At 38.1% G+C, this 27,914-nt stretch overlaps 1 protein-coding gene across 2 annotated transcripts in view; it reads left to right on the top strand.

The window, feature by feature from the left end:
* Positions 1–22,564, top strand: part of COL4A1 (collagen type IV alpha 1 chain) — a 128,481-nt gene extending 105,917 nt beyond the window's left edge. Inside the window, exons 39-52 of one of the 2 annotated variants that reach the window (XM_027444310.3) lie at positions 69–149; positions 809–907; positions 1,408–1,458; positions 3,001–3,186; positions 3,870–4,003; positions 7,197–7,269; positions 7,956–8,027; positions 8,390–8,518; positions 9,932–10,030; positions 12,371–12,583; positions 13,878–14,055; positions 16,886–17,000; positions 17,980–18,152; positions 19,963–22,564. In XM_027444310.3, the coding sequence (XP_027300111.2) occupies positions 69–149; positions 809–907; positions 1,408–1,458; positions 3,001–3,186; positions 3,870–4,003; positions 7,197–7,269; positions 7,956–8,027; positions 8,390–8,518; positions 9,932–10,030; positions 12,371–12,583; positions 13,878–14,055; positions 16,886–17,000; positions 17,980–18,152; positions 19,963–20,044 (1,685 nt within the window). In that variant the 3' untranslated portion in view covers positions 20,045–22,564. The remainder of the gene's footprint in view (positions 1–68; positions 150–808; positions 908–1,407; positions 1,459–3,000; positions 3,187–3,869; positions 4,004–7,196; positions 7,270–7,955; positions 8,028–8,389; positions 8,519–9,931; positions 10,031–12,370; positions 12,584–13,877; positions 14,056–16,885; positions 17,001–17,979; positions 18,153–19,962) is intronic. The other variant, XM_072031892.1, reaches the window with a different exon arrangement.
* The last annotated feature ends 5,350 nt before the right edge of the window (positions 22,565–27,914 follow it).

The following is a 27,914-nucleotide window of genomic DNA, read 5'->3' as shown; positions in this document are numbered from 1 at the left end:
CAAAAGTTATTGTCAAACTTACAGGTTCATATGCTGGATATTTCTGATGTCTTCTTGCTTTTTTTTAGGGAGCCCTGGCCGCCATGGAGAAAAGGGTGAAAAAGGGCTTCCTGGCTTAAGTGGCATCCCAGGTTTAAAAGGAGAACCAGGTAGAAAAGACATATAAAATACTAAATGCTACTTAAAGTATTGTTTATCTCCAAGCAGTATCTCAAAGAAATAACATGATCTACTACCTTCATTCTGGCTCAGATGTTTCCTCTTAGATTTGTTCATTTCATAAGTGAACAAAACACTATGCTGTTTCCCAAGTAAATCTGAGTCAGTGTAGTATAGGGCTAGTACTTCTTTTGTACTGTTAGTGGAAGAGATATTACTACCTTCCTCAAGACTGGTTATTACTATAGCCACAGATGTTAAAGAGAGAGTAGAGTAATTCCATTGTTGTCAGGACTATAACAACATTTTTGAACATTGAACCTTGTATTCTTAGTTTACTGGCTGAAGGATACATCATGTCATTGGACATGGACCATGCTATTCACAAGTATTTGCAGGAGTTCCTATGCTCTAAACTCACTGAGATGTGTGATAATTAACTATATGAAAATCTGTAGTACTTGAGCCCTGTCTCACACTAATTTAATTCAGAAGTAAGCTCAGAGAAAAGTCACACTTCAGTTATTATGCAATAAATATTTGGTCTTTGTGGGAGCAGAAGAAAGAACAGGTTAAGTTTTTCATTAGAGAAAAAAAAAAAGAGAAGTGATGATTCATTGTTGCAATGAATATGGTGATGATTTTTCAGGTGAACCTGGTGTTCCGGGTCCTGCTGGTTCCATTGGTCAGAAGGGTGAACCAGGTTATGATGGGATTCCGGGTGCTGCTGGCGCAAAGGGTGAACAAGGTACTGTGGCTGTCATGTTACATTGATGTGGTACAAAAACACACAGACAGACTACACAAGAGCAGCTGGGAGAAGGGTGTGCTAGTTTTGAGATTCTTTGGACTGGAATCTTTACAAAATGTAGTACAATGTCTTGCAAACTATAGACTATCATCCATCTTTATAAAGTGGATTATATAGATTACACTGATTAAACTGTGTTTAATCGGTGTGATCGTGAAAGAATTTCTTTCACAAAAGCTTTAAAGAAAATATATGTTTTGGAATTTAATTTTTGCAAGTTAGCTGGGACATAATAGCTTGTCTTTCCTCAGTGTAGAATTTTCAATCATAAAGTACCCATTGTACTAAAAGCATTACCAATATGTAACAGTCTCTGCCTTGAAGAACTTTTTTCTAAACCACTTAGATTTTATATTTGCTGAATGGAGTTTTGTTTGTTACAGTTTAAATGTAACTGCAGTTCTGTCTTCTCATTTTTTGCTGCCTTTATATTCCAGGTTTTCCAGGTAGAGGATTTCCAGGATCTCCAGGTGCAAAGGGAGACAAAGGTAAAACTTCTTTAAACAAGCAGCTAACCTCCCTTCCAACATACTACAAATAGAATTCTGTCATTCAGACATACTTTCTGCTTCATTATTTTACATGCTATACCTTTTCAGAGCAGGCAGAAACTCAGAGGCTCAAATACTAATTTCTGTTACAGTGGAAGCATCTTGGACATGAGTTAGATATGCCCTAAAATAGGTAATTATTAATAGTGTGGAATTTACTGCAAGCTGTGCTGTGATGAGGTAATATAAATAACTCCCTTATTTGTGTGCTGTGCTTTTGATTCCAAGTATTTCTGTTTTCCTGCTAATTTTATAAGAATCAAAGTCTAGTGAAACTTTATGCACTAGATAGCTAAAGACAATAATTTTGTTGCCAAGATATTACAGTATTTTATTTTTTTTACCCAAGTCTGTTGTACAGCTCTGGTGCAATCATATTTGTTGCTAAAATAGGTGTTCTCTGTAGCTCAGCGGAGCATGTCTAAACTATGCATAGGAGCATGGTGCAGGGATGCCAAAAATAAGAGACCAAGTGTGGTCTTACTGAAAACTGTTACAACTAGACTCAGGACTTACTAGCTTGAGTACAGGCACATAGGTATGACAATTTGAAGACCACTTTTGGTCTTCACAGATCTGTCACTACACTGTGAATGACTTGATTGGCTTGAGTCCATGCTTGTCTAAGGTGTCTGTATGCACCATGTTCCATTCTACCAGATAAGTATGTCCTAGATACTAGACTGCAGTAGACACAAATTCACAGCTCAGTAAGGCAAGTAAAATGCTAGACTATGAAACCGCTTTTCCGACCCCACTCATCTCTTCCATTTTGTTAGCACAGCTCATTTAAAGAGAACTGGTCTTAAATATATATACAACTGACATCATTTGTGTTCCAGAAGTGTTGTAGTTCCAAAAAGCAAGTCCAGGATTTAAAGATCCCATTCTGTTTAGGAGAAGAGCTGGGAAAGTGTTCTTTATACATTTTATTTCTCGTATAGATTAGCTTGTATAAAATATATTATTTTTCTTCAATCATGATCGAAAATTCAACTAAATTGCAAATATTTACTATTTGTACAAGCTTGAAAATAAATACTAAGTTTTCAAATCTAGATCTTAGTAAACAAATTCTCTTCTTCTCCAAGAGCAAGTCTTTGTGCACTTACCTAAGCAAAACATCCATGACTCACATATGACAATAATAATTGTAACAGAATAAGGATTTGAGGGCTTTGTTCCTTGTGAAGGGCTGACAGAGATGTTCATTTATTTTTATAGTGAATGAAAATAGTCCAATAATCAGTTTAGTTAACAAAAGGTCTGTCAGTTAACCTACTCTTTACCCCTCACTTTATGTCGATAATTTAAGGATAACACACTTTTCCTGAAGTTTTGCATTTTAATGCGAATATGTAAAGGTGAGGTCTATAATTTCTTAAGTAAAAAAGCTTACTATGAGTGGACAATTGGACAGAAGCTTTCATTGATGGTAATCCTTTCTCTAATCAAGTTTTGGGGGTTGTTTCAAAACAGGTGCGAAAGGCGATGTGGGTTTCCCAGGATCCCCAGGAAGTCCGGGGATACCAGGTCTAAAAGGAGAACCAGGATATGCCGGTCCACCAGGCCCTAAAGGCAACCAAGGTCTTCCCGGACTACCAGGAATTGCAATGGAGGGCCCTAAAGGAGACAGAGGACCCCAAGGTCAACCTGGCCTTCCAGGTAATTATTCTTCTTTGGTATTAATCTCTGTTAATCAATGCTAAACAGGTCTATTTATAATATAATCAATATTGCATATCCTTGTTTCTCCTCTTCTCAGAGACCAGGCAAAAGTTGTCCTTCATAGGCAGCTTGGCATCATGTCCTGCAACAGACAGATATGATGTCCTCAGGGTGTTTGTTTTGACCAGAAGTCTTTCTGACATTGAAAACCTTGCCCTCCTATTTTCATGTGTTTTCCTCTGAGCTTTATTTACTGTTGTGGGGCAACCATGGCTGCATGTTCCTATGTCCTGGAGTGTCAATGTCTTTAAAAATAGCTCAGTGTGGCCTTACCTTGGCAGGTACTCTATGCTAGTGGTTAATGAGGAAAGTAGAGCAGAGCTGTAGTAAGTCTCTAGCACATTCATACCTGAGAACATACAATACGTTTTTCAGCTCATATAAAACTCTCTACATTATTTTCCATCAACTACAGACAAAATAAATGATAGATATCCAGTCATGTGGGTGGGTATTCATATGCACCTCCCTGCAACAGATTCTCCTACATTTTCTTGAAATGTTATAATTACTTCAATTATGCCCATCTGTAGTTTGAGACAGCTCATCCACCTGCAGGTACTGCTTTTGTACAGAACAAATTTTGCCACTAAATATGTTCTTCCTCTTCTGGTTTATAGGTTTACCAGGTCCAATGGGGCCACCGGGGCCACCAGGTCTGAAAGGGGCCAAAGGAGAGCAGGGGAGCGAAGGCTGGCCTGGGACTCCTGGAGGTCCAGGAGTCAAAGGTGATCCGGGTTTCCAGGGTCTGCCAGTAAGTTACTTTCATCACACTATCCAGACTTGTTGAAACCTGGTTCTTGTAATTAATGGATATATTTCTTCTTCAAAATAATAATACTTTATGCTCAAGGTGCCTTTGGACTTACTGCTGATAGTGTAAAGTCAGTTTCAAAACATTTTAACTCTCTCTTTGAAGGCTACGTACCAATGATCTAGTGAACTAGTGAGCTAGTGAACTTATTAAGAAGACATTTATAGACAACGAATGGTAACATTCAACACCCAGAAAGTAATTTACAATGTATTAACAGTACAGGATGGCTGCAATACATCCATAAATCCTGCAAATGTATTACTAATTAACTTTAAAGGTTGCTTATTTAAAAATAACTTGCCTTCTGAAAATATCCAAACTGCTTGGTTATGATATGAAACCTTTCAAATAAAGTGCACTTTCTGTACTGTAAGTAATGAGATATAGCTGCTGATTTAGAAATACAAGCAGGAAGTGCTGTTAATACATTGTTGTCATATATTTTTCATTTTTCCTGATATAAAACAGTCCCTTTTCTGTGTATTAGGGAGAATTAAGAAAAATAGGGCAGGCACACAGAATAGTTGGTACTCTATACTCTCTCTCTCAGAGTGTCTGCCTTCTTTTTCCACAGTAGAAAATATATTCTGTATTTTAACTTGTCATTTCCGCTGTCCTACTAAGATAAAATTATGGAAGAAGGGATAAGAAAGTAGGTAAGTATGACTCAGCAATTCATAATGTACATAAGGAAGGAAGACTCAAGAAAAAGGTCCTGGTGAAAAAACAAGATACTGATAGTGGACTTAAAAGATCAGATTCTTGATAATGCAAAGATCTATTGCAACCTTTTCTGCATCCAGGAGTCAGAAGGGACACTTTCTGTCCTAGAGAGCATTGTATCATAGTAGTTCTGAAGATAGTAAATTTCAAGATAACATTCTTTTTCTATTCATTTCTATTTCATTTCTATTCATTTCTATTTCAAGATAACATCTTCATCGACGACCTTGATGAGGGAATAGTGTCTGCCCTCAGCAAGTACGGCGATGACACAAAGCTGGGAGGAGTGGCTGACATGCCAGAAGGCTGTGCTGCCATTCAGCAAGACCTGGACTGGCTGGAGAGATGGGCAGGAAGAAACCAAATGAGATTTAATAAGAGCCAGTGTAGAGTCCTGCACCTGGGAAGGAACAACCCAAAGTATCAGTACAGGCTGGGGGACGATCTGCTGGAGAGGAGCTCTGAGGAGAAGGCCCTGGGGGTCCTGGTGGACGACAGGTTGACCATGAGCCAGCACTGTGCCCTTGTGGCCAAGAGGGCCAATGGGATCCTGGCATGCATTAAAAGGAGCGTGGCCAGCAGGTCAAAGGAGGTGATCCTCCCCCTCTGCTCTGCCCTGGTCAGGCCTCACCTGGAGTACTGTGTCCAGTTCTGGGCTCCCTGGTACAAGAAAGACAGGGATCTCCTGGAAAGAGTCCAGCGGAGGGCCACAAAAATGATACGGGGCCTGGACCATCTTCTTTATGAGGAAAGGCTGAGAGACCTGGGTCTGTTCATCCTGGAGAAGAGAAGACTGAGAGGGGATCTCCTCAGTGTATATAAATATCTGAGGGGTGGGGGACAGAAGGATGTAGCCAACCTCTTCTCAGTGGTTTGTGGGGATAGGACAAGGGGCAATGGCTGCAAGTTAGAGCACAGGAAGTTCTGCACTGACATGCGAAAGAACTTCTTCACAGTGAGGGTGACGGAGCATTGGAACAGGCTGCCTAGGGAGGTTGTGGAGTCTCCTTCTCTGCCTGTCTGGACACCTACCTGGGCAGCCTGCTCTGAGGAACCTTCTTTGGCAGGGGGGTTGGACCAGATGATCTTTCAAGGTCCCTTCCAACCCCTTCAGTTCTGTGATTCTGTGATTCTGTGATTCCCATATACTTTCCGTAATTCAACAATTTGAGGGAAGTTCTAAAGCTTTTCACAGGTTAATATTCTACTCCAAGACTATCTGTTTTTTAAGAATGAGAAATGCCAGAAGATTTTGTTTCTTGTCTTTGTTCAGAACAAAATGTTTTACTCCTTCAAGAAATAACACTCCAAGGATAGGATTTCTTTTGCTTAGCTTTGGAAATCTTACTGCTGACATCCATTTTTGAGCTAGCCATCTCTTCTCCCTTTATAGGCAGTGAAAAGAATTAGGCATTTGTAGGGAGTCATTCTTCTCACCTTAATATAAACACCTAATCCAAGTCAGTTGAAAAATCACCTTTGTGTGTGTTCATTCTATTGCTATTGTAACATGAGATTATTTCCCAACATTAGTGTTATTATTCACTGAGTACTTAATTCACATCTCCAACCTCTGATTGGTAGGTTATGTAGCAAAGGGTCTTTGTTTCTTACCACCACGTTTTACACTATGTTACATAGCAGACTCTCATTGCCATGTTGCTTCATACTAGGGTTAGCAATTTGTTGGGGAAAACTCTAAGGTGTTCTTAAAAGCTTTTTGCACACGATGTAATAGACAAAAAAAAAAAAGGATGTTGTCCGTCAGTTAAGTGACTGTTTATAGTGTCTTTAGAAATATAGGTTTGATTTTCCTTGAAGTGAAGCTATGATGAATTTGTCATTAATTTCAGTGGAGCAGTTTTTAATAGTGAAGGCCAGAGGAGGATTTCACATTATGTTTGAAAAGTTTAAGTCCTTACATATTTTAGCCCTATTGAAAGGTGAAAGTCTTCAAAGGATTATGAATTCTTGAGTACATTTGATTTCATTCCATGTGTCAATGTAGAAGTTTTTAAGTTTGCTGTGGTTTAGAATTACCCTGTGTGATTATCTACCAACCATCCTCTGGGGATGCACTGAATTTATTTTTTTAAATTGTAATAATCAGTGCTTAGTGAAGCTTTTCATAACAGTATGGTCTATGGTTGAAGATCTTTTTATTACCTATATTACTTGTGAGACACCTTATTCTGATCTAGTATTTTGTAAGGCAAAAAATACTTAGTAATGTGACAAACTTCTTCATGCAGGAGCAGCTTCTCCTCTAATAATTGTAGAGAAGAACCATTAAACTTAATTCTTCCCTCTTACTAGTTTTTCATATATTTTCAAAAATAAATTGCCTATTTGAGAGTTATATCGTAATAGTGTAGGATAACTTTGCTTCACTTTCTCTTTTGTACAGGGTAGTCCAGGTTTACCAGGAGATATCGGTCAAAAGGGTGATCTAGGGCCTCCAGGAGTTCCAGGAGTTCCAGGTGAGAAGAAACTTTGCCCTAAAAAGCATGCAAAAATTGTTTTTTCATATCCTTCCTCTCTCTCTCGCTCTCAAAAAAAAAAAAAAAAAAAAAAAAAAGTGGACCCTGTGTTACAAAGTAATGGAAGCAGAACATTGAAAGCTGTGTCAAAAAATACACAAGAAGAATATTGGGATTTTTATTCAAGTTTTTTTTTGCTGTTTCCTTGTTTTCTTGCTTTGGCAATTTTAAGTGCATACTTGCTTTAGAAGATGGGAGTAAAATCAATTTTTTGGACATTACCAGCCAAGAACCTTCAGGATTTTCTTGAGAGTGGGAGGGGCAAGTGTTATTTGTTATTTGAAGAAACATGGGTTCAATATATCTCCATTGTTGACTAAATTGTTGCTATTGTCACCATCACATACATGAAAACACTGTGTGTATAAAAAATGCAATTGCTAATAAAAAAAAAAAATCTAATTTAGAAAGGTTATTAATTAAGAAAAATTTGTTTTCAGTCACCAGTTCTTTGGTGAATTAGTGCATTTGTTTTTATGTTTGTTCTTGAAAACAGTTTAAAAGTACTTGTTTGAATAAAATCATGGCCCTTATGTGATCATGAGTTCACCCATGATAATTCTGAATATGTCCTTCCAAGTAGAGAAATTATTCAATACTCATGTAAACATTTCCTTTGACTTCAGGTCCAAAAGGATCTCCAGGCTTCCCAGGCCTTAAGGGTGAGCGAGGTGACCAAGGTCTTCCTGGATCTAAAGGTATAATGCAGACGTACTTTTTTTTTGTTTCCAGATTTTGTTGTTGTTAAAATGGTTATTTGTGACTAATCAACGTACATCTCCTCCCATGGTTTTATTAGGCACAAAAAGGTAGAATCTGAAAACAGATATCGTGGTATCAGCATCCAAATGTTCAGATTAGATTTTAGTATTGGGTAGCTTTGGGTGGAGTATTGTGTTTTTTTTTCTTGAAAATCAATATTGAGGATTTTTTTTTATTATTATTAGAGTCTTTAAATGGTAGTAGAAGGTAACATTATTTTCCTGTTTTATTTATTTATTTATTTATTTTTAATTATGCCACTTTACATATGTTTTGTTTTGCTTTGTTAATTTTCTAGGTTTACAAGGCCCACCGGGCCCACCAGGTCCTTTTCAGCTTATCAAAGGAGAGCCTGGTTTACCTGGCCCTGTAGGACCAGTTGGTCTCAAAGGGTTCCCAGGACTTCCAGGTCCCAAAGGACAGCAAGGTGAGAAAATTTGTAATTTGCCAGTAGTAATGCAAAAATATGCCAGTGTCAGGCTAGACACTAGAATATTTTTGGTATAATGATACCCAGTTTTGTATACTCCGCTCAAATTGTGTTGGACAAGGAGGAAGAGAGTACTTCTCTTTGAAGCTTATCCAAAGGAGTACCAGAAACAGATGCCTTCCTTGTGATTTTTATAAGCTTCCTCTCTGTACTCATCACATAGGTATCTAAGATCAGTGGTAAGCAGGATGACGTGCATCATTCTCCAGAATGTATTTAGTTGAGTGTCTTATGTCTTTAGTGTTTAATCCAAACTTAATTACTGTGTATCTCTGAGAGAAAGCAAACCTAAGGAAAAACACCTTGATCTTGGAGTGGAAAGTGCTCCCTGCGGAACCTTGTTCTACAGTCCTTGACTTCCTCTCTTAGCCCAAACATTGCAATATTTAAAAGAAAAGGTGAACTGCAAAAATTTGAGACAGAGAATAAGGGAATGGAGCAAAAGCTTATGTGAAAAAAATGCTGACACAAGGGTACGTGTCCTTCAGAATGACAGGGCATGGAGAGTGAGAGCTCACATGCATTCTTCAGCTATTAAGATTTTAAGGGGCAGCTTTCTTCCTGGATGTTTATGAGAAGGTGGTGGAGAACTATGGTGGAATATAATGAACATTTTATTTCTAATTAATACAGTATGTAAGTTTGTTCTAGAAAGTGGAGTTAAAACCCTGCAAAGACCATTAGGAAATAGCTGTGAAATAATCTCAGTGATTAAGCACAGCGTGGTTTGCTTGTATGGGATCTGTTGCTGTTCTCTAGCAGTCAGTTCCATAGAATAGCAGAAAACTGCCTTTTGAGTGATCACTAAGAGGACATCTGTGACTAACTAAAGCTACTCATCTGCCACAGAAAGGTTGGTATGGTGCCAATGGTGTTAGCTTATTTTTTGCGAAGTCATAGTTACTGAGTTTATATAGTACTCAGAGCATCCGCTGATGCAGAAACTGATGAAGGGAAGACATAATATATGTTTGAAAACCTGTTTGGGAAGAAGAAGTTAAGAGAATACTGATTTTCCTGCTGTTCGTGACCCTACTTTTTATGGTCTTCTTTTGAAGGAGTCATATGACAAGCAGCAAGAGATTGCTGTCCTTCCTTTTCATGTTCCAGGCAAATGCTAGTGTTTTAGAAACACACACACTGCTTATTTTTTTTCTGCCCTTCTCTACTACAGTTATTTTGCCTTCAGTAACCCACATATTTCCTCTAGATATTGAAGTATGCACTCTGAATCTGAATGAGCTTAGTCTGTGCTAAGGTGTGACAGCACTGTACATGGTATCAAAAGACAAAAAGTCAGAATTAACATGGAGTAACATCCAGTAATAACTATTTCTTTTTTTTAAACAGGGGTAACAGGACCTTCAGGTGTACCTGGACCGCCTGGTAGTCCAGGGTTTGATGGCAAACCTGGGCAAAAAGGAGAAGTTGGTCCTTATGGTCCCCCAGGTAAGTCCACGAGTTTTTTGAAGCCTTCATAGAAAAATAATATAGATTAGGTGTGAAAATATGTAATCTCAGTTCTTTAGTTATGTAGGCAGGGAGATGCTGCTAAACAAGATCAGTGGTTAAAAATATATGAAATTTTCTGTGAAAGCTGCAAGAAAAAGTAGCTAGAATTAGATTCCAGTAGACTTTTCTTTTCTTTTCTTTTCTTTTCTTTTCTTTTCTTTTCTTTTCTTTTCTTTTCTTTTCTTTTCTTTTCTTTTCTTTTCTTTTCTTTTCTTTTCTTTTCTTTTCTTTTCTTTTCTTTTCTTTTCTTTTCTTTTCTTTTCTTTTTCTTTTTTTCTTTCTTTTCTTTTCTTTTCTTTTCTTTCTTTTCTTTTCTTTTCTTTTCTTTTCTTTTCTTTTCTTTTCTTTTCTTTTCTTTTCTTTTCTTTTCTTTTCTTTTCTTTTCTTTTCTTTTCTTTTCTTTTCTTTTCTTTTCTTTTTTCCTTCCCTTCCCTTCCCTTCCTTCCCTTCCCTTCCCTTCCCTTCCCTTCCCTTCCCTTCCCTTCCCTTCCCTTCCCTTCCTTCCCTTCCCTTCCCTTCCCTTCCCTTCCCTTCCCTTCCCTTCCCTTCCTTCCCTTCCTTCCCTTCCCTTCCTTCCCTTCCTTCCCTTCCCTTCCCTTCCCTTCCCTTCCCTTCCCTTCCCTTCCCTTCCCTTCCCTTCCCTTCCCTTCCCTTCCCTTCCCTTCCCTCCCCCCTCCCCTCCCCTCCCCCCCCTCCCCTCCCCTCCCCTCCCCTCCCTCCCCTCCCCCTCCCTCCCCTCCCCTCCCCTCCCTCCCCTCCCCTCCCCTCCCCTCCCCCCCTCCCTCCCCTCCCCTCCCCTCCCCTCCCTCCCCTCCCCTCCCCTCCCCTCCCCTCCCCTCCCCCTCCCCTTCCCTTCCCTTCCCTTCCCTTCCCTTCCCTTCCCTTCCCTTCCCTTCCCTTCCCTTCCCTTCCCTTCCCTTCCCTTCCCTTCCCTTCCCTTCCCTTCCCTTCCCTTCCCTTCCCTTCCCTTCCCTTCCCTTCCCTTCCCTTCCCTTCCCTTCCTTCCCTTCCCTTCCCTTCCCTTCCCTTCCTTCCCTTCCCTTCCCTTCCTTTTTTCCTTTCCTTTCCTTTCCTTTCCTTTCCTTTCCTTTCCTTTCCTTTCCTTTCTTTCCTTTCCTTTCCTTTCCTTTCCTTTCCTTTCCTTCCTTTCCTTTCCTTTTCCTTTCCTTTCCTTTCCCTTTCCCTTTCCCTTTCCCTTTCCCTTTCCCTTTCCTTTCCCTTTCCCTTTCCCTTGACTGAAAATGAGAGGTATAACTGAGAGAGAAGGGAACCTGTCTGTGTATATTCTTTCATATAAAACGTATTTTGATACCTAGGAAATGCCTGCTGTTTGCATTTCATTAGAAGTAATGAAGTAATGCTTGCTTCAAGTATAAGTAATGAACAACTTTGTAGATGTTTCTCCCTCAATCATACAACAGAAACTAGCATTTGAAACATTGGTAAATCTACAAATCAAGGTCACCTGTAGGTACTACTGGGCAAGCTTGAGGACCTTGTGATATTAATATAAGCCTTTCTCTGTGTCTGCAGATCTATCCCTTTCCTGAAATTGATAAGAAAGGAATATCTTTGTTTCCTTCTGTATAAAGGCTGTAAATTCCCCACAGTGTTCATTGCAAAGGGGAGAACATTATCCTGCACACAAAATCAATCTTTTGTCCGAAGTCCCACTTCCATTACCAAATTTATATGGCTGTATTATTTATACATATGTAATATAGTATAGTACCTTATATTTATATATGTAGGTATACATATAAAAAGGGGGCTCATAAGAAGGACAGAGAAAGACTTTTCACCAGGGCAAGAGAGGAATGAACTAGGTGATCTTAAAGGGTCCCTTCCAAACCATACCATTCTATGATGAGAGAGAGAGACAAACGATAAGTAATAAAGTCACAATATCACTGCAGATATCGTTACTTCCACAAATTTACTGACATCTGAGTGTTTCAACTTCGGTCACAAAAGATAAGTTTTAAAAATTGTGATATGTTGTGAACAGGTCAGTTTTTGCTTTGTTTTTGTTTTTGTTTTTGTTTTTGTTTTTGTTTTTTTTCTGTTGTTAATGACTAACTGGGAAACACAGATTAATCAGATTCCATTACTTAATGTATAATTTCAGCCCTGTTAGAATTCAAAATATTTTTGTCTGTAGATGCTCTCAAATGCATTTTAGTAACAATGCAAATAATCAATCAATGATCACTGCTGCCTGAGTCTCTGGTAGCAGACAGTGTCTGTAGAGATAAAAGGAGATTCTCTGTATTGTAGGGCCCAGAGGATTCCCTGGTCCACCTGGTCCTGAAGGTTTGCCTGGGGCTATGGGCCCACCAGGTGCAGCATCTGTTGCTCATGGCTTCCTTGTTACCAGACATAGTCAAACCATTGAAGAACCATTATGTCCTTCGGGAACAAGGCTCATTTATCATGGCTACTCCTTGCTTTATGTACAAGGCAATGAAAGAGCACATGGCCAAGATCTGGGTAAGTAGAGACCAAATTAGAATTCAATTAAAACACATTATAAGCGTTTCTTTCATTTGTAAAACTGTATTGAACAGAACTGTGTAATTATTCTTGGGTAGCTGGTTCTTTATGCTGTCTGGGTTGGTACAAATAATAGGTTAGTTTATAGGAGGATAGGTGTCATTTTATTTAAGAAAGGTTTTATCAAAGCCTTTGGCATGGTCATCCATAGGATGCATATAGACAAATCAGTGAGATATGGGTGGCTAAGTGGATGATAAGATGCATGGAAAATTGGTGGGTTGAGAGAAGAACCTCAAGTCTAGTAAAGGCAAATGCGAAGTAGCATCCCTATGATGAAGTAACTCCCTGCCACAGAACAGACAATGGACTGACTGCTATTTCCAGCAGCAGTAGTAGAGACTGCTACAAAGCAGCATCACACAAAAGGGCCTGGGAGTCCTGGTGAGCAACATATTGAATATGAGTTAGCAGTGTGCCCTTGCAACAACTACCCACCTCCCTGCTGCCAAAGCTGCTAGGCTTTATTGGCCAAAGTACAACCAGCAAGTGAAGGGAAGTGATTCTTCCCCTCTGTTTGACAGTTGTGAGATGAGGTCTGATATATTGTGCCTAGGACTTGGGCCTTCCAGAACAAGGAAGATACTGATATATCAGAGTGAATACAAAAGCTGACGACTAAGATGGTTAGTGGGGACTGGAGTATGAACAGTCTGGTGGAACTGAATTTGCTGAGCTGTAACTGAAATTTAAGGAGAAGCTTTTATTGATGTCTATAGCTACCTAATGGGGGGGGGGGGGGGGCATAGAAAAGGTGGAGCTCAGACTCTTCTCAGAGGAACTCAGTGATACTAGAAGAAGCAATAGACACAAGTATGAGATATTCCAGTGATATATATATATAAAGAAAATACTTTTCACCATAGCTGTGCTCAACCACTGGAGCAGGAGCCCAGGGACGTTGCATCTCTCTATTTGGAGATACTCAAAACTCTGGCTATGGACCTGAGCAACCTGATCTAACAGACAAGGGGTTAGGACAGGAGACTTCTAGAGATCTAGTCCAATCTACATTATTCTGTGATTCTACAGGAAAGATTAGGCTATTCCTTCCCTTGCCCTATTCCTTCATTCTGAAACTAAGAGAAGTCAGTCCCTCTGAGAAAGCTGGGCCCTCCAAAGCAAATGTGGTTTTAAAATGTTTTGGAGTTGCTACTGAAATATTTGTTGGGCAACTGGCAATGTTTTAGCAAAAATGGACTAACTAGCAACCTTTGACTTAACATTTCAGGCACGGCAGGGAGCTGTCTTCGTAAATTTAGTACTATGCCTTTCTTATTCTGCAATATCAACAATGTATGTAACTTTGCATCAAGGAATGACTATTCCTACTGGTTGTCCACGCCTGAACCCATGCCAATGAGTATGGCTCCTATCACTGGGGAAAATATCAGACCATTCATCAGCAGGTAAAGTATCATAAAATGAGGAAGCCTGTGAAAGTCATGCATAGTACTTTATTTTCTTTCAAAAGACTTGTATTCTATATGTTTTTATTTCCTCCCTTTAAATTTAAAGTTTGAGTTCTTTTGGTGAAATGCTTCAGAGTACATGTATTCAGTTTAGACTTTGATCAAAAATAAATCCATCTTGGAGGAATCCCAAACAAATGAGGTATTCAGTTTTGAGTCTAATTTAAACAAAAATATTTACTTTGAAATTATGTTTTGTGATATACATTGAAGGAGAAAAAGTTCTGAATTTGTTCACAATTCCTGTCCAAAACAATTCTTTTTTTTTCACTATCCATAGCTAGAAGCTTTTCAGGTCTCAGTTTCCTTTCATTTGCAAATGGTAGCATTATCATACAGTAGAGTGCTAGGCAGGCTTCTTGCATTGCTTTGGATAGACTGCTTGAATACAGTCACTACTATCTGCCTTATAGGAAACAGTTGCAAAATCATTAATCTATTTTTCAATAAATCCAGATTCTCAGCTAGCAGAAATTACAGCACTTATATTGGATGTAAGTGTTGTGCATCAATCCAACATGTTAAAATTCTGGTCCATCTCAAGGTTGCTAGCAAAAAAAAACATCCTGGCATAATAGGCCTAGTGCTGAAGGCAGAAGGGTGAGCAAAAGTGTGGTAAACTGTACCACTATCATTAAGAGTCTGACAAAGGAAGCTCCAGCCAAAAACTTTGATGATAATCAGTAGATCTATGTGTTACTAAGATTCCCATCATTGCTTCTAATCTGTATCAGCAATTTTGGTTACTCTTCCTGCCATATAAAGTGGATAGGAATGGAGGGTATTGGCAGTGCTTCCTCAGGCTGGTATATACCACCTAAGGGAAAGGACAGTTAACATCATCTGAAGGTTGTAGTCTTGACATATTGATATGTTCAAAAAACCTGCTTCATCGTATCGTACTGCAAAATATTTCATATTTATTTTGCATAGTAGAATCCATTGTGTATCTGTAGTTGTACTCTGTACTCTAATAATGGTTTAGTGGCAAATAAACATATATGCCTTGAAAATTAGATGGGCAGATTGAGGCCAAGATTCTCAAGAGTGACTACAGTTTTTGTTGGTCTTACATTTTTGGTTGTTAATTTGATATGAATGGAAAGGGTTTGACTTTCAGAAAGATTCAAATGACCAACCAATAGAAATTCATGTTCCTTTTATGACATCCATGGTCAAGCACCCAACATTTTGCACCTTTGACTATCACTTTGGAAAATTTTCCTCAATGAGGTACCTAGCAGTATTTTGCTTTATTATGCATATGGAGTAGTTTTTATACCATAAAAATGTATATGTATATATGTAAAGGTGTGTGGAGGGTGTATATATATCTGTATATATATACATTATCTATGCTTATTTATATATATGAGTTTTTCTCCTTTTAGCCATGGCAAAGAGTGACATAATTGCTGTACACATTTTTTAAAACCAGCAAGGAATCCGAGAAGACTATTCTTTTAATTTATTTTACTAGCTGAAATCTTTAAACTAACAGTTTCCCCTGACCAAAAGTTGAAAAGGCATAGAAGTATCACTTGCTGCCTTGGGTCATGAGACTTCTTTTCATGTATACTGAAATACCAGTAATCTCTTGAAGCAAAGCAGAGCTCCAAGAATAGAGGCAACTTTTACATTCTTTTAACTTACTCTTTCATTGATGTTTTTCTAAAATAACTGTTTTGCTTCTGCACTGAAGATGAAGGCAGTAGGTATGAAAGCAGTCTTCACAAGTCAGAAATAGAAGGCTTTCATTCTGAATTCCTTTGCTTTTGTGCATTTTCCAGAATCCAGCTTAATCCATTTTGCACTTGATTTATTATTTTTTTTTCACAGCTTTGATAATAGTATTCAGACTGTGTACTTCCAGGTATTTGGTTTGAATCATTTTCATCATTGCTTACTGCAGTAGCCAGTTCAGGAGTTGTACAAGAAAAAAATGATTGTATCTATTGAATTCCTTACTACCAGCCTCAGTATCATAATTGTCAACCCAACTCACATTTCTTATAATTCTCCTGTGAAGTCATGAGTGGTCTTTGGATTATTCAGTAACCTAGCAGTTCTGAGACACGACAAATTTATCTGAAGCAAAAGAACTGCTGCAGTGTAGCTTTCAAAGAGTTGCTTCCAGGTATGTTATTCGGTTACATTGCTAGAAATCTCTTATAGGAGATAAAGACCACAAATGTAAATAAAAGCTACTTTTAAGGAAAACACATAGGGAAGAGTCTGTGTTACATTAGATTAGCAGCGATTGTCTTTGTAAGACATTTTCCACAGAGATGGCTTTCTCTCTGGAAGCCACTCTGAGCTATGTTTAGGATGATGAATTGCTGTTATTTGTCTCGGATCACAGTAGACCACTTTATAAGTGATACCCGCTGCGTTGCAATGTTCGGCTATTTGCCTCTCATGTTCATGACATTGAGCACTTTAAGAGCACTTTAAGAAACAGTACAAATGGGACTAGCAAAAGACAAATGCATTCAAATATTCAGATAAGTCTCTTGTTCTGAGCTCTTAGGAAGGCAAGTATGAGTAATACTCGATTCTTAAACAGTCCCCAAGTAAATGAGACACAAAAAAGAAACAGGTGTTTTTCTAAATGAAATGCTTGGATTTTTGCCTTGCTTTTTAAGGTGACAACATTTTTGATTCAAACTTTCTTAATGAAAATAATTTCTGAAAAAAAAAAAAAAAAAAGAAAATAGTTCAATCTTAGTAGAGTGCACGTATCTCATTTGCATCTTGGTCTTTCTAGATGTGCCGTGTGTGAAGCCCCTGCTATGGTAATAGCTGTTCACAGTCAAACAATTCAAATACCACCATGTCCTGAAGGCTGGAGTTCACTTTGGATTGGTTACTCCTTTGTCATGGTAAGTGCGCTGAGCTGAGAAACTATGTGTTTGATGCACACTCCTGCTCTGGGAAAGTTCATACCTGACTCTGTCAGTTTAGGTCTCAGGAAGGCATTAGACCTCTACCCTTTCTGTTGATTTTAAAAGGATTTGGGCTAATTACTAAACGAGAATAATGCAATAGCATTTTCTTGTTAATTTTTTGGGAAATGCACACAGCATGCTGTCTTGTTTGCAGCTCCAACAAAGGATCCAAGTGTTGAATAAACAAGGAAATAAGCATAATTGTCTACCGTTCTTCCTATGCTGCATCAGCTTCCTGAGTACAGCAGTGCCTATCTTGTTCCCATTTTTTTGATAAATAAGCCTTGAGTTTTCAACTCGTATTTTCTGTCTTTCATGCTGTTTCCTCAGCTGTATCCATACTAGTAAAATAAACAGGGCCAGGGAATAGTCTGAAAAGCCAGTCCATAGCTCTCCATAGTGGTTAGTTGTTAGCATGCTGTCATGCTCACAGCCTGTAACAGCCACTCTCTCAGGTGTGGGGTGGGCATGATCTGAGACACTGTGGGTCCAGAGGTGTGAGCACTTGGCAGTGGGAAAGAGGTCACTGTGACGTGGGGAAGGAACTAGGTTTAACTATTCAGATATAAACCATACTGGTCTGGTATGGACCTGAGAGACGGCCATGCCCTTTGGCTAATACAGAGATATCTTGGGTCTTACTGTCAGTCCTGAAAGATTTCTGTGCATAGAGCTGCCCTGAGGCTGGTGTTGGTGGTGTGTTGTGCTTCCGCTAAACTAGTCAGGCTGGTGCCACCTCAAGAGCCCTGCAGCTGTGCCCTCTTGCTCTTCCCTGAGCAGAAGGTCAAAACAGCAGACAGACACAACAGAGGACAAGGAGGGCATGTGAAGAAATATTTGTGCAAGAGTTAATAAATGTTGCAGCAGAAGAGACGAAAAGTTCCTTTCTCACTGATGTTTTTCACTTTCCTAGCACACCAGTGCTGGTGCTGAGGGCTCTGGCCAGGCCCTGGCATCTCCTGGTTCCTGCCTAGAGGAGTTCCGCAGCGCTCCCTTCATTGAATGCCATGGCCGGGGCACCTGCAATTATTATGCAAATGCTTACAGCTTCTGGCTTGCCACTATAGAAAGGAATGAGATGTTCAAGTAAGTTCATGATTTATTTATCAGTATTTGAGACTCAGTCAAACCTTGTCACAGAATAACAGAAGTATTGTTTGAGTGTAATACATGGTTGAAGTACTGGCTGTACCCCAGCATGGTTATTACGTACAGTTAGTGGTTTCATAGCAAAAAGGAAAAATGGTAGTAGTTTTTGGGGGGAATGAATGAGTGTATTCACATTTGTGAACGAGTGTATTTACAGACATTAGTGTTTACAATTTGCCATTTGCACTTGGCATTTTACTCTTCCTAATTATCTAAAATGTTTGCATTTCCACTATTTTGATTGTATTCGTTGAATTGTAACTGGGATAGGCTGAAATTTTGATTGAAATTAACTCAGACTATACCATTCTCCCTAGTGAATGTTAACCTGTAATAGAAACACAGGAAATTAATGCAGATGTTGACCATGGAGAGGGAAGAAACTAAGCGAGCTGAGAAATTGTTTACCTCTCCACAATGATGGAAGAAGTATGTCTGAATAAAATGCAAAGGCAGAGCCCCTAGGTATTTCTTCAGTCCTGCTGGGGTTTTAATTTCAGGAATTAAGTGCTAGTAGGCTTCGTTCTAGACTCCTGCACATAACCGTATTTTTCAATGTGGTCTCATTTGTTCCATCCAAATTTTGTTAGCTATTAGTGTATAGACAAGTTCCCAGGTCTGCAAAGTTTACCCGATTAGCAGGCACTCCTCTGGAGCACAGGCAAACATCTTCTTCCACAGAAGTCCAGGCTGCCATTTTGCATACCCTTTATCTGTCCTTGTCTTCTACATGTGAATGCTCATCAGCCTGTCTCAGCCAAAACGAAGCAGGCTGATTAGCCAGTTTTGACTGTTTGTCTATAAAATAGTTGTCAAATAAGTAGGTGGAAAAGTTGAGCACCATGACTGACAAACACTGGGGCTGTGATAATCTAATCATCGAGAAAAGTTTCTACTGAAAGAGCCCATGTGCCAACACTGGAGTGAGCACTAGCTCCCTAGGAAGGAGGAAAGCAGGTCAGAGGAAAATTTAGAAGAGTCAGCACTACAATTGTTTATATTCATTGAGTTCTATTCAGAGACGTCTCAACTTATATCCTTTTCTGTCAACAAACTGTATCTCAAATTGCTAAAATAACCCCAGATTAAGATGACTGTTCTGCTATCGTAATCCACAAGTACTCTTCAGTGTCCCATACATTCACAATCCTTTCTCAAGAAAAAAGTCAAATGGAAGCACACTTTTGCCTGAAAATGCTTTATTTCCAGTTGTTAGGAGTAACTCCTTATGACATGTTAACCACTAAAGATTTTGTCTTGTCTTTCTGTATCACACCACTTCACACACACCATTTCCTTTGCTTGATCTTCATTATTCTGCAGTCACAAGGATTACAGAAACTCATAAATAGTCAAATGTCTCCCATTTCCTTGCCCTAATTTTCTTTTACTTTTTTTTTTTTTTTTTTTTTTTTTTTTAATGCCTAAATTTCAGCATGTTTTCAAGCTTCTGTCTAAGCAGGTAGTTCCTTCTGCTTAAGAAAACCTTCAGCCTAGCGACAGAATTCTAAATTAACTGGAAGTGGACGATGTTTGTTGGTAATCCTGTGATAGTTTGTGGTTTAGGCTTGTGAGTGAACAAAGAAATCAAAGAAATCAAAGAAATTAGGGATACATTCTTAATTCAGCACAGCTTGAAGAGGCACTTGGTGGCATGCAAAGTTTGCCTTGTAAATTGTAAACCTGAAAACTGACTGTTTGTATTAACAGTTTTTAATGGGTCTTCCCTTTTCTTTATTTGTAATAGGAAACCGACTCCGTCAACTTTGAAAGCAGGGGATCTGCGCTCAAACGTTAGCCGTTGTCAAGTCTGTATGAGAAAAACATAATGACTTTTGAATTTCAACTAATTTCACACAATATGGTGCTATTTGTTTAACAGCAATGAAGCCTAGACATATATCATATGTACCTCATTGTTGTCCAATATGAAAACAGTAAAGTGCCTTTTAGGAACTTGCATAACTAACACACACTGCTTTACTGGCCCTGTCCTTGCTGAAGAAGAAAAGAGACAACAAAGATAAGCTTCAAATGTTGACATGCCAAATGGCACTTTTGATCAAAAAATATATATTTTTTATATAAATGCAATGCACTGATAGAATAAAAAGTCAGCATTCATCCAGAAAAATGCAAAGGTGCTAGGAGGTATGCAGTTCTGCCTTATACTGTTTGACTCCCCTTTCTTATTCTTGTATTATATATTTAGATTCATTTTTCTTCCCCAGATAAGTTTGTTGTTACCATTATTTAGGTGTCTCAAAATCCCACACTCTTGGGTATGTACTTATTGTTCCTGTACAAAGCAATACTAATGTAAAAAAAAAAAAAAAAAGAGTTTTGGGATTACAGACTGTGGTTAACCATCTTTTCAAAGCATAGATTGCCATCCTGCAAACCTTTGCTTCTGTTGTAGTCCTTAGTGCTATTGGTTTTAATGGGACTACATCTGGAAGAGATTGCCAAATTGGGCTCACATATAGGCAAGTAAGTGTTTCTGCTATGTTGGTACTATGCAGCTTCTTTATGCAGTAGAACAAACTTTCCTGTGGAATAAAGAATGATCCAGCAATGATCAAGAAAAAATATATATATAAATATTATAGTAATTTATATAGATATCAACCATTAGGCTTTGAGTTTACCATTTTGAAAAGAAGCTTACAGAAGTTTTCTTCTTTTCAGTGTCATAAATTAGATGTTAAATGCCAAAATATGATGTGAAATGTTCATTTTACATAGGTCATTTCAATGCCAAAGTTGCAGATACTGAACCCAGGTTAATAGCTATTTGTGTTTATTATAGTAAATCCTGCTTTGAGCTTATAGTCTTTATTCTGTATTTAATGTTTTTCAGGGTTTTAAACACTACTCACACACTGAATGACTTGATATTGAAAAGGATAAGGCCTTAATTTTGTTAATATTGTGCCAAAAAAATCTTCAAATTAGCCTCAAAAATATTTCTAAAGGATTTCTATGCAGCAATACCAATATTTGAGCACATCAGCATCCAAAGGTGTTTTATAGTCTATAAACATGAAAATACCAAAAGATTTTTGCAAATGTCAAGGCCTTTGTGTAATTTCTTAAATGTGTATTATATCTTAAGAGTTCAAGTTTGTAATAAAACTATTTGTGTAAAAAACAAAAAAGCAGAAGAAAAGAAAAAAGTTTTTACTAATTTGTTATTAGCATTCATTTACAGCAATGAATTAATTTTGAATAAGCCACCAATAAATGCACAAGCTTAATGCAATCACAGATTATTTTTGTTTTGCACATCTTGCAGATGTACAAAGCATCTTCAAAAGGGGAAAGCAGGACACTGTACTGACACCTCAATTGTTACTGTGTAAGAACTGGTACTGATAGACAAAGCATGGATTATGCATCTGTTACTGAAATGTGTTTGATGTTAACGTGTTAAAGAAATACTCAAACTTCATTTTAGTTTATGGGAAGCAGTCAAGAATTTTTTCACTCTTCCTTTGAATTTTTCTAGACAAAATGGAACTAAATTGTACAGGGTGAAAATCAAAGTATCTGATATAATTTTGCTTGTAAGCAGTGAAGGTGAATCTTTGCTCAGGTTGTCTGAAGAGGAAATGGGCCGTGATATCTTTTTCCTTGGCAAAAGCACATACTTTGTTAATGTTGCATATTGTTTTCCCAAATTCATGGGTAGGCTGCTGCTGCTGCTGTTCTGATCTCACTTTCACTTAAAATCCTTGAGAACATTGGCAGGCCAAATGACTGAGTACCCCTGAATAGAAATTGGCCATTTCCTTCAGTTCTGAGTCTTTCTCACATGGAAGAGTTCTGACAGATGATCCTTTCATTTATAAATGACCAGTCCTCACAAAAGTCCTTTACCAGCCTATGAAGTACAATAACGTGTTTCTGTCCAATCAGCCTGGTGCAGGGTTTTCCAAAGTGCTATGTGTTTTTCAGAGGAAGAGGAGACTAGAGGGTGATTCCAAACAGAGGGTGATTCTTGTTGTCTAGGAGGCAGACATTCAGCCTTCTCCAACTTAGAGGATCCAAGCTACTGGTCAGACATCTTAATTGCACTTTACAGTTTATCTCCAAGGGGTTATCTCAGCTAGGGATTTAATTTGATTGGTTCAAATCACCTCAGAACTGATAGATGGTTGATTTTTCAAGTCCTACATGCATGTTGGAATCAAATTTGTGCATAAGAAAATAATTCCCTTTGCTGGTAAAGGGACTACTCATTGCAGCTGGGTGTGTACTAACCTGTATTTCCTTAAATGGGAGCATTTTGGAAACAAGGTCCTTTGGAAAAGAAAAAAAAAAATAAATCAAAAAACATTTGAACTATAGTTTTATGTCATACTTACCTAGTAGGAATTATTTATTCCATAACCTCCAGCTCTTAAAATGACCTCAACCTCTGTAATGCTAGATATGCTGTTTCTACTTAAATCAATGAGTAAACTTTTCAGTGGTTATTGAATATAAATCAGATCTCCTGAAAATATTGTGAATGCTGGATTTTGATGCCCTGCATGAGGAAAAGCCCACATACTAAAGCAGAACAATTGTGAAATTCTTTCTTACTTTCAAAAGTCTGTAAGTATCCCATATTCAGTCATTCTTGGCCAGCTTTGTTGCTACAGTACAGTTCATTGTGTGAACAGGCAACTGCAAACACATAATTTGTTAAAATTGTCTTGCATAATCTTAAATTTCAGGAAAAAGCTTTCTTAAAGAAGTACAGCTTGTTTAGTAGGCCTGACTGTTTTTGAATGCAGTACTTGAAGAGTAACTTTAATGACCCAAATAAATACATTTCTAAAACAGCAGGTGGTGCCCTTGCTCTCTTTATGCTAAGAGTGGTACTAACACCTTCAACAAATAATGTGTTCTCCAGTTCACCAAAGTGTAAAGCAGGGTGGCAGTTCTCTGCTTTCCTGAGTCTCTGTCTTTATTCCTACATGTTCTATTCACCAGCAATTTTCTTTTTCAAATATAGGTAAAGCAGTGTTCAGTAAAAAAAAAAAAATAAAAAAGGCAGATTCTAAAACCAGGCAAAATAAAAATAGAACAAAATGAAATAATTTGTTTCAAAATATATATTTGATTATCTCTTAGCCTGTGTATCTTTTCTGGCAGATGCACATTCAGTTCATAATTATATATCTTTTTCTTTCATAGTGGTAACTTGCTTGATAAAATATGTTTTCTTTCTTTTTCTTTTTCTTTTTCTTTTTCTTTTTTCTTTTTCTTTTTCTTTTTCTTTTTCTTTTTCTTTTTCTTTTTCTTTTTCTTTTTCTTTTTCTTTTTCTTTTTCTTTTTCTTTTTTCTTTTTCTTTTTCTTTTTTTTTTTCTTTTTCTTCTCTTTCTCTTTCTTTCTTTTTTTTTTTTTCTTTCTTCCTGTGAAACAGGTCTCCTGAGAGCAGTATTCCCTTGTTATGATCCCTGAAACAAGATTGTATTGAAGCCATATCTTTTTACATCTGAAATCATAAACCTGTGTGACTTTCTGAGAGTTCCTTTTCTGCCTTTCATGTTTTACAAATCTGGAGTAATCTACACTATTTACACAAGACAAAACATCAAGCATCTGTAAAACACAAGGCCCGGCACTTGGGTCCCAGAAGACCCACTAAACACAGTAAGCAGAAAATATGGCACCTGGCACAAAGAAAGACCCCTGACAATTTGAAATCACAAGTATCTCGGTATCTCTAATAATGATGATCATCAGATAATATCTGCACGTGGGCATTCTGGTGGAATTTAGTGTCATTTTTCTTGATGCTGCAGTGGAGTTACCTCTGTCTTTGGTGTTTGCATAGCAGCAGCGATGTGTTACTCGCTGTATTTCTACCTGTTCATACAGAAATAGTCTTTCCTATGAACTTCACATCCTGAATTAGATAACACAGTGAGAAAACGAGACCAGCATGGATGCTTAAATGCGTACCTCAGGCTTGGGCTAATGCTGAGACTAGTGATGGACTGGGATATAATTAATCATTATTGAGAAAAGGTATTCAGTGGCCAAATGGAAGCATTCAGCCTCTCTGTTTTCAGGCTGAGGTAAGAGTGTGCAGAAGAGGAAATTGTTCCATCCACCCACTAGTTATGCTATCGTTTATTTAATATGAACTCAATATTACTTGTAAATGTGTAATATTGGTGAGATATGCACAGTCTGATTATAAATCAAAAATAATATGCAACCATGTTTATTGCTAACAGCTGAGCAAGAAGCACATACTCTTTGTGAAAGATGTGCTAACAGTCAGAAAGACCTCAAAAATAATTTCCTGGAAACAAGCAAACAACAAAAAAAAATTGTGTTTGTGTGGTAAAGATACTTCACCCAGGCTTACTGACACCACCTTTTGTCTTCAGATCCCACCATAAGGGGATATGACTGAGCTGAATATTCTTACTTATATGTTGATTTCTAAATATTTAATCCTTTCCAATTTCTTATTGTCTTGAACCCAAAGAGAACAGAACGTTGCTTTTAGGTAAACAATCAAAAGATTTACAAATGCCTGAATACCTTAGTTGTACATACATTAGAAAGCTGCCTTCATTTTCTTCTGGCTATATGCCATCAGCTATATTTATTATAATTGGCATGCAGAGGACAGAAGACTTGACAGAGTGAAAGTTATAGATGGAACATGATCATTTGATGCTCTGTCAACTTCTGTCTCGCCTAAGAAAACGTTACATTTCATGCAGAATTGTGGCAGGCTTCATTTGTCATCTCAGCTCCATGAAGTATGATTTACGCTGTAGTAAATAAGCATGTAAAAGGGCCTGGGCAGGGGAGAAAGCCCTTGTAAAATAGTTTAAAGAGCGTTGATCAAACCTTTTTATTATTCTTAGAGCACAGCTTTCATACTGGTATAATTCACTGTATTCTTGCTCTAGAATATATCTCTTGGGCTTTCACCAATGTGGTTATTTCTCACCACTGGTTCCTGGAAGAGGTTCAGAATGGAGAGTGCTAGCACATGCCCAGTGCTATCTTTTGCCAAAGCTTTTGTTATCCTTGTGGGCATTGTGGCTGGCAGTGGAAGGTGCTTCCCTCTTCCTATTTCCTGTAAATAATTATAGCAACATTTTCTTCCAGCCTAATTTTGGAACTGAACCTGTCTGTGAGATGTGATCAAAGTGGCAACCAAATCACAGAGAGTTGAAACGCAATCATATGTCAAGAATTTTTTGTGTATCACTTTTAAAAATGTTTCTGGGAAATTCCCAACTATACACGATGCTCAGGCGCTGATTCCCAGGCAAGTCTAAGTATTGTTTTATATTTACATGGAGATTTACCTCCTATTACCATAGCATGGAAAATGTGCTGCAGCAGTATCTGCACAACTTTGGGACCAAGGACACTGGCAGGTAAGAATGTACATACCTGACAGAAGTGATTGCTGGCACTTGATAGCCCAGCAGAGACATGTAGGGATGATAGCACTGCTTCCTCTCTTTGCCAGAGAGACTACAGCTTTTTCACAGATTTTTTGGCCACCTTTGATCAGCAATTGGGAACTATCAATTGTCTGTGATCAAAAGCTGTTTGTAATAGCATCCAGGCTTTTTAGCATTGTCCCTGAACTAAGAAAAGGAGTTAGCCCAAGGCAGTGAAAGATACTCTCTATCTTATTCTCAGCCCTGCATTTGCTAATACAAAACACATAGAAAAAAAGGTGCTGGCATGCCATTAAAAAGAAACTGCAGCCCTCTTCCTCTCTTCAAAGACAAATCTCACTTCAGGGAAAGGTGGTGAACTCTCTCAAATGGGAGGGAAGGAAACCCGAAATAAAAATTTGAGAAAATTCCCTAGCTGATATATTCACGTTATAACAACAGAATAAGAAAGGCGATTATAGCATTTCAGATATTGCCTACAGTTATGAGCTAAAAATGGGGATTTCTTAACAGGACAGATACAGAATTTATGAAGCTCAAATTGAAAAAAAAAATAAATACAGGAATCAAATTGGCTGAGTAGTCTCTCTGTAACCACAAGCTTATACATTTGAAATAAAAATCATATGCTGATTCCAAGGGTTACTGTGATTGCCGGTGGTGCAAACCAGAAGCACTGCATTTCCTACAGGAAGACACTGTGACCCTAGGGTCACAGATCCGAGTAACTGCAGAGAGAATAATTGAGATTCTGCTCAGATGAGGTGCTTCAAAGCATCTGCAGGATTCCAGTTACAGCCACTCTCCTTTTCAGAAAAGTGGCCTAAAAAAACTGGAGTAGGTCCTATTAGTCAGAGCCCGAGAATCTGAAAACTGCATTTGTGAAGAGGATCTGGATGCTGTGGCCAAGTGCTTGATTCACTGATATGAAAAATCTGAGCTCTTCTAAGTAGCTTTAGTACCAACACATATTTTTTTGTCCTGATCTATTGTAATCAATCTAGCCAACACATGTAAAATAATAACTGCTAGCAAGTAGATTTCTGTTCAGAAACACACAGTAGAGTGGAATTTCTTTAATTTCTTTTCTTCCAGGCAAATTGCAGGGGATCACAGAGCGAGGGAGAGAGATTTTGTAGTTGTTTGTTTGCTTTTGCAAGGCACAGAACATGACCCCTTAGGAATGTGTAGGAGAGGAAATGAAAAGCAGACGTGGGAAGCTGAAAAAGCAGCACTTCTCCTCTATCATTAAGTGTATAATAAGGCAGATTACATCAGTTGTTGGCCTAGTCTCCCTGGTGAACAGGTGTCATAGATACAGTACTGCCTAATCAAATATTAACTCATCATGTGGCAGCAAGTGCTAAGAGAAGGCACATGTAAGATCATCTACCTCCTTTTGCATGCAGCCAACTCTTCCGGGGGACAGTAGGGTTCTGTAAAGGACATTCCCGTCGTGTTTATGGAGTGAATCTAATTTTATACGGTTGCATAGACTTGTGACAACCAATTTCATTTTCTACTTCCTATAAGAAACTGTACTGGATACTAACATATGAAGAGCCACAAACACAGACAAGTGGTTTGTTTATGTACACGATTCTAAAATAAACCCATAGGAGTTTAGAAATAACCATCTTCAACAATTAGTTAGAATAAACTGATATATAAGATTTTTGATTCATTGTTTAGAACAACAAATAAATACCAGTGTTCCCATTTTACAAGCAAGAAGAAAAAAAAAAAAAAGAAGGAAAAGAAAAAGAAAAAAGTAACATGCAGTAAGTAAGAGAAAAGGTCAGTCTTTTAAATTCTGGGCCAGGTCTGTTCCTGCTGGATCATGCTCTGCCCCAAACTGTCTGGCACTGCTGGATAGTGACCAAAAATGGAAAAAAAAATATTTTTTGCATGTTCCATTGTATATGTTAGACTTTACTTATACAACCTTACTTTATACTTACTTTATACAACCTTACACAGAATCCAAAGAGTTGTAGTAGTTGCAGCTGGATCACATATACCAGTGTTGTACATAGGATGCCAAATAACTCAAGTGTCCCTTTCTGTCTTCTTAGTTGCTTTCCTGGAAGAGAGGAAAATCACTGAAGTATGGTGTTCAAAGTAAAGTCTCCAAAGCAAACTAATGATAGATGAAATGAAGCAAGTATACTAAAGACAGCATATTACTTGCTCTTTCTTTGGGCTCCAGGAAAGTCCATACTGAGGGAGAAACAATGACTAGAAGAGGATGTTTAGGATGATCAAGTG

The sequence above is a fragment of the Anas platyrhynchos genome, chromosome 1 (genome assembly GCF_047663525.1).
Source record: "Anas platyrhynchos isolate ZD024472 breed Pekin duck chromosome 1, IASCAAS_PekinDuck_T2T, whole genome shotgun sequence".
NCBI lineage: Eukaryota > Metazoa > Chordata > Aves > Anseriformes > Anatidae > Anas > Anas platyrhynchos.
The sequence above is the reverse complement of the archived record's forward strand: the minus strand, read 5'-3'. Positions and strand labels throughout refer to the sequence as shown.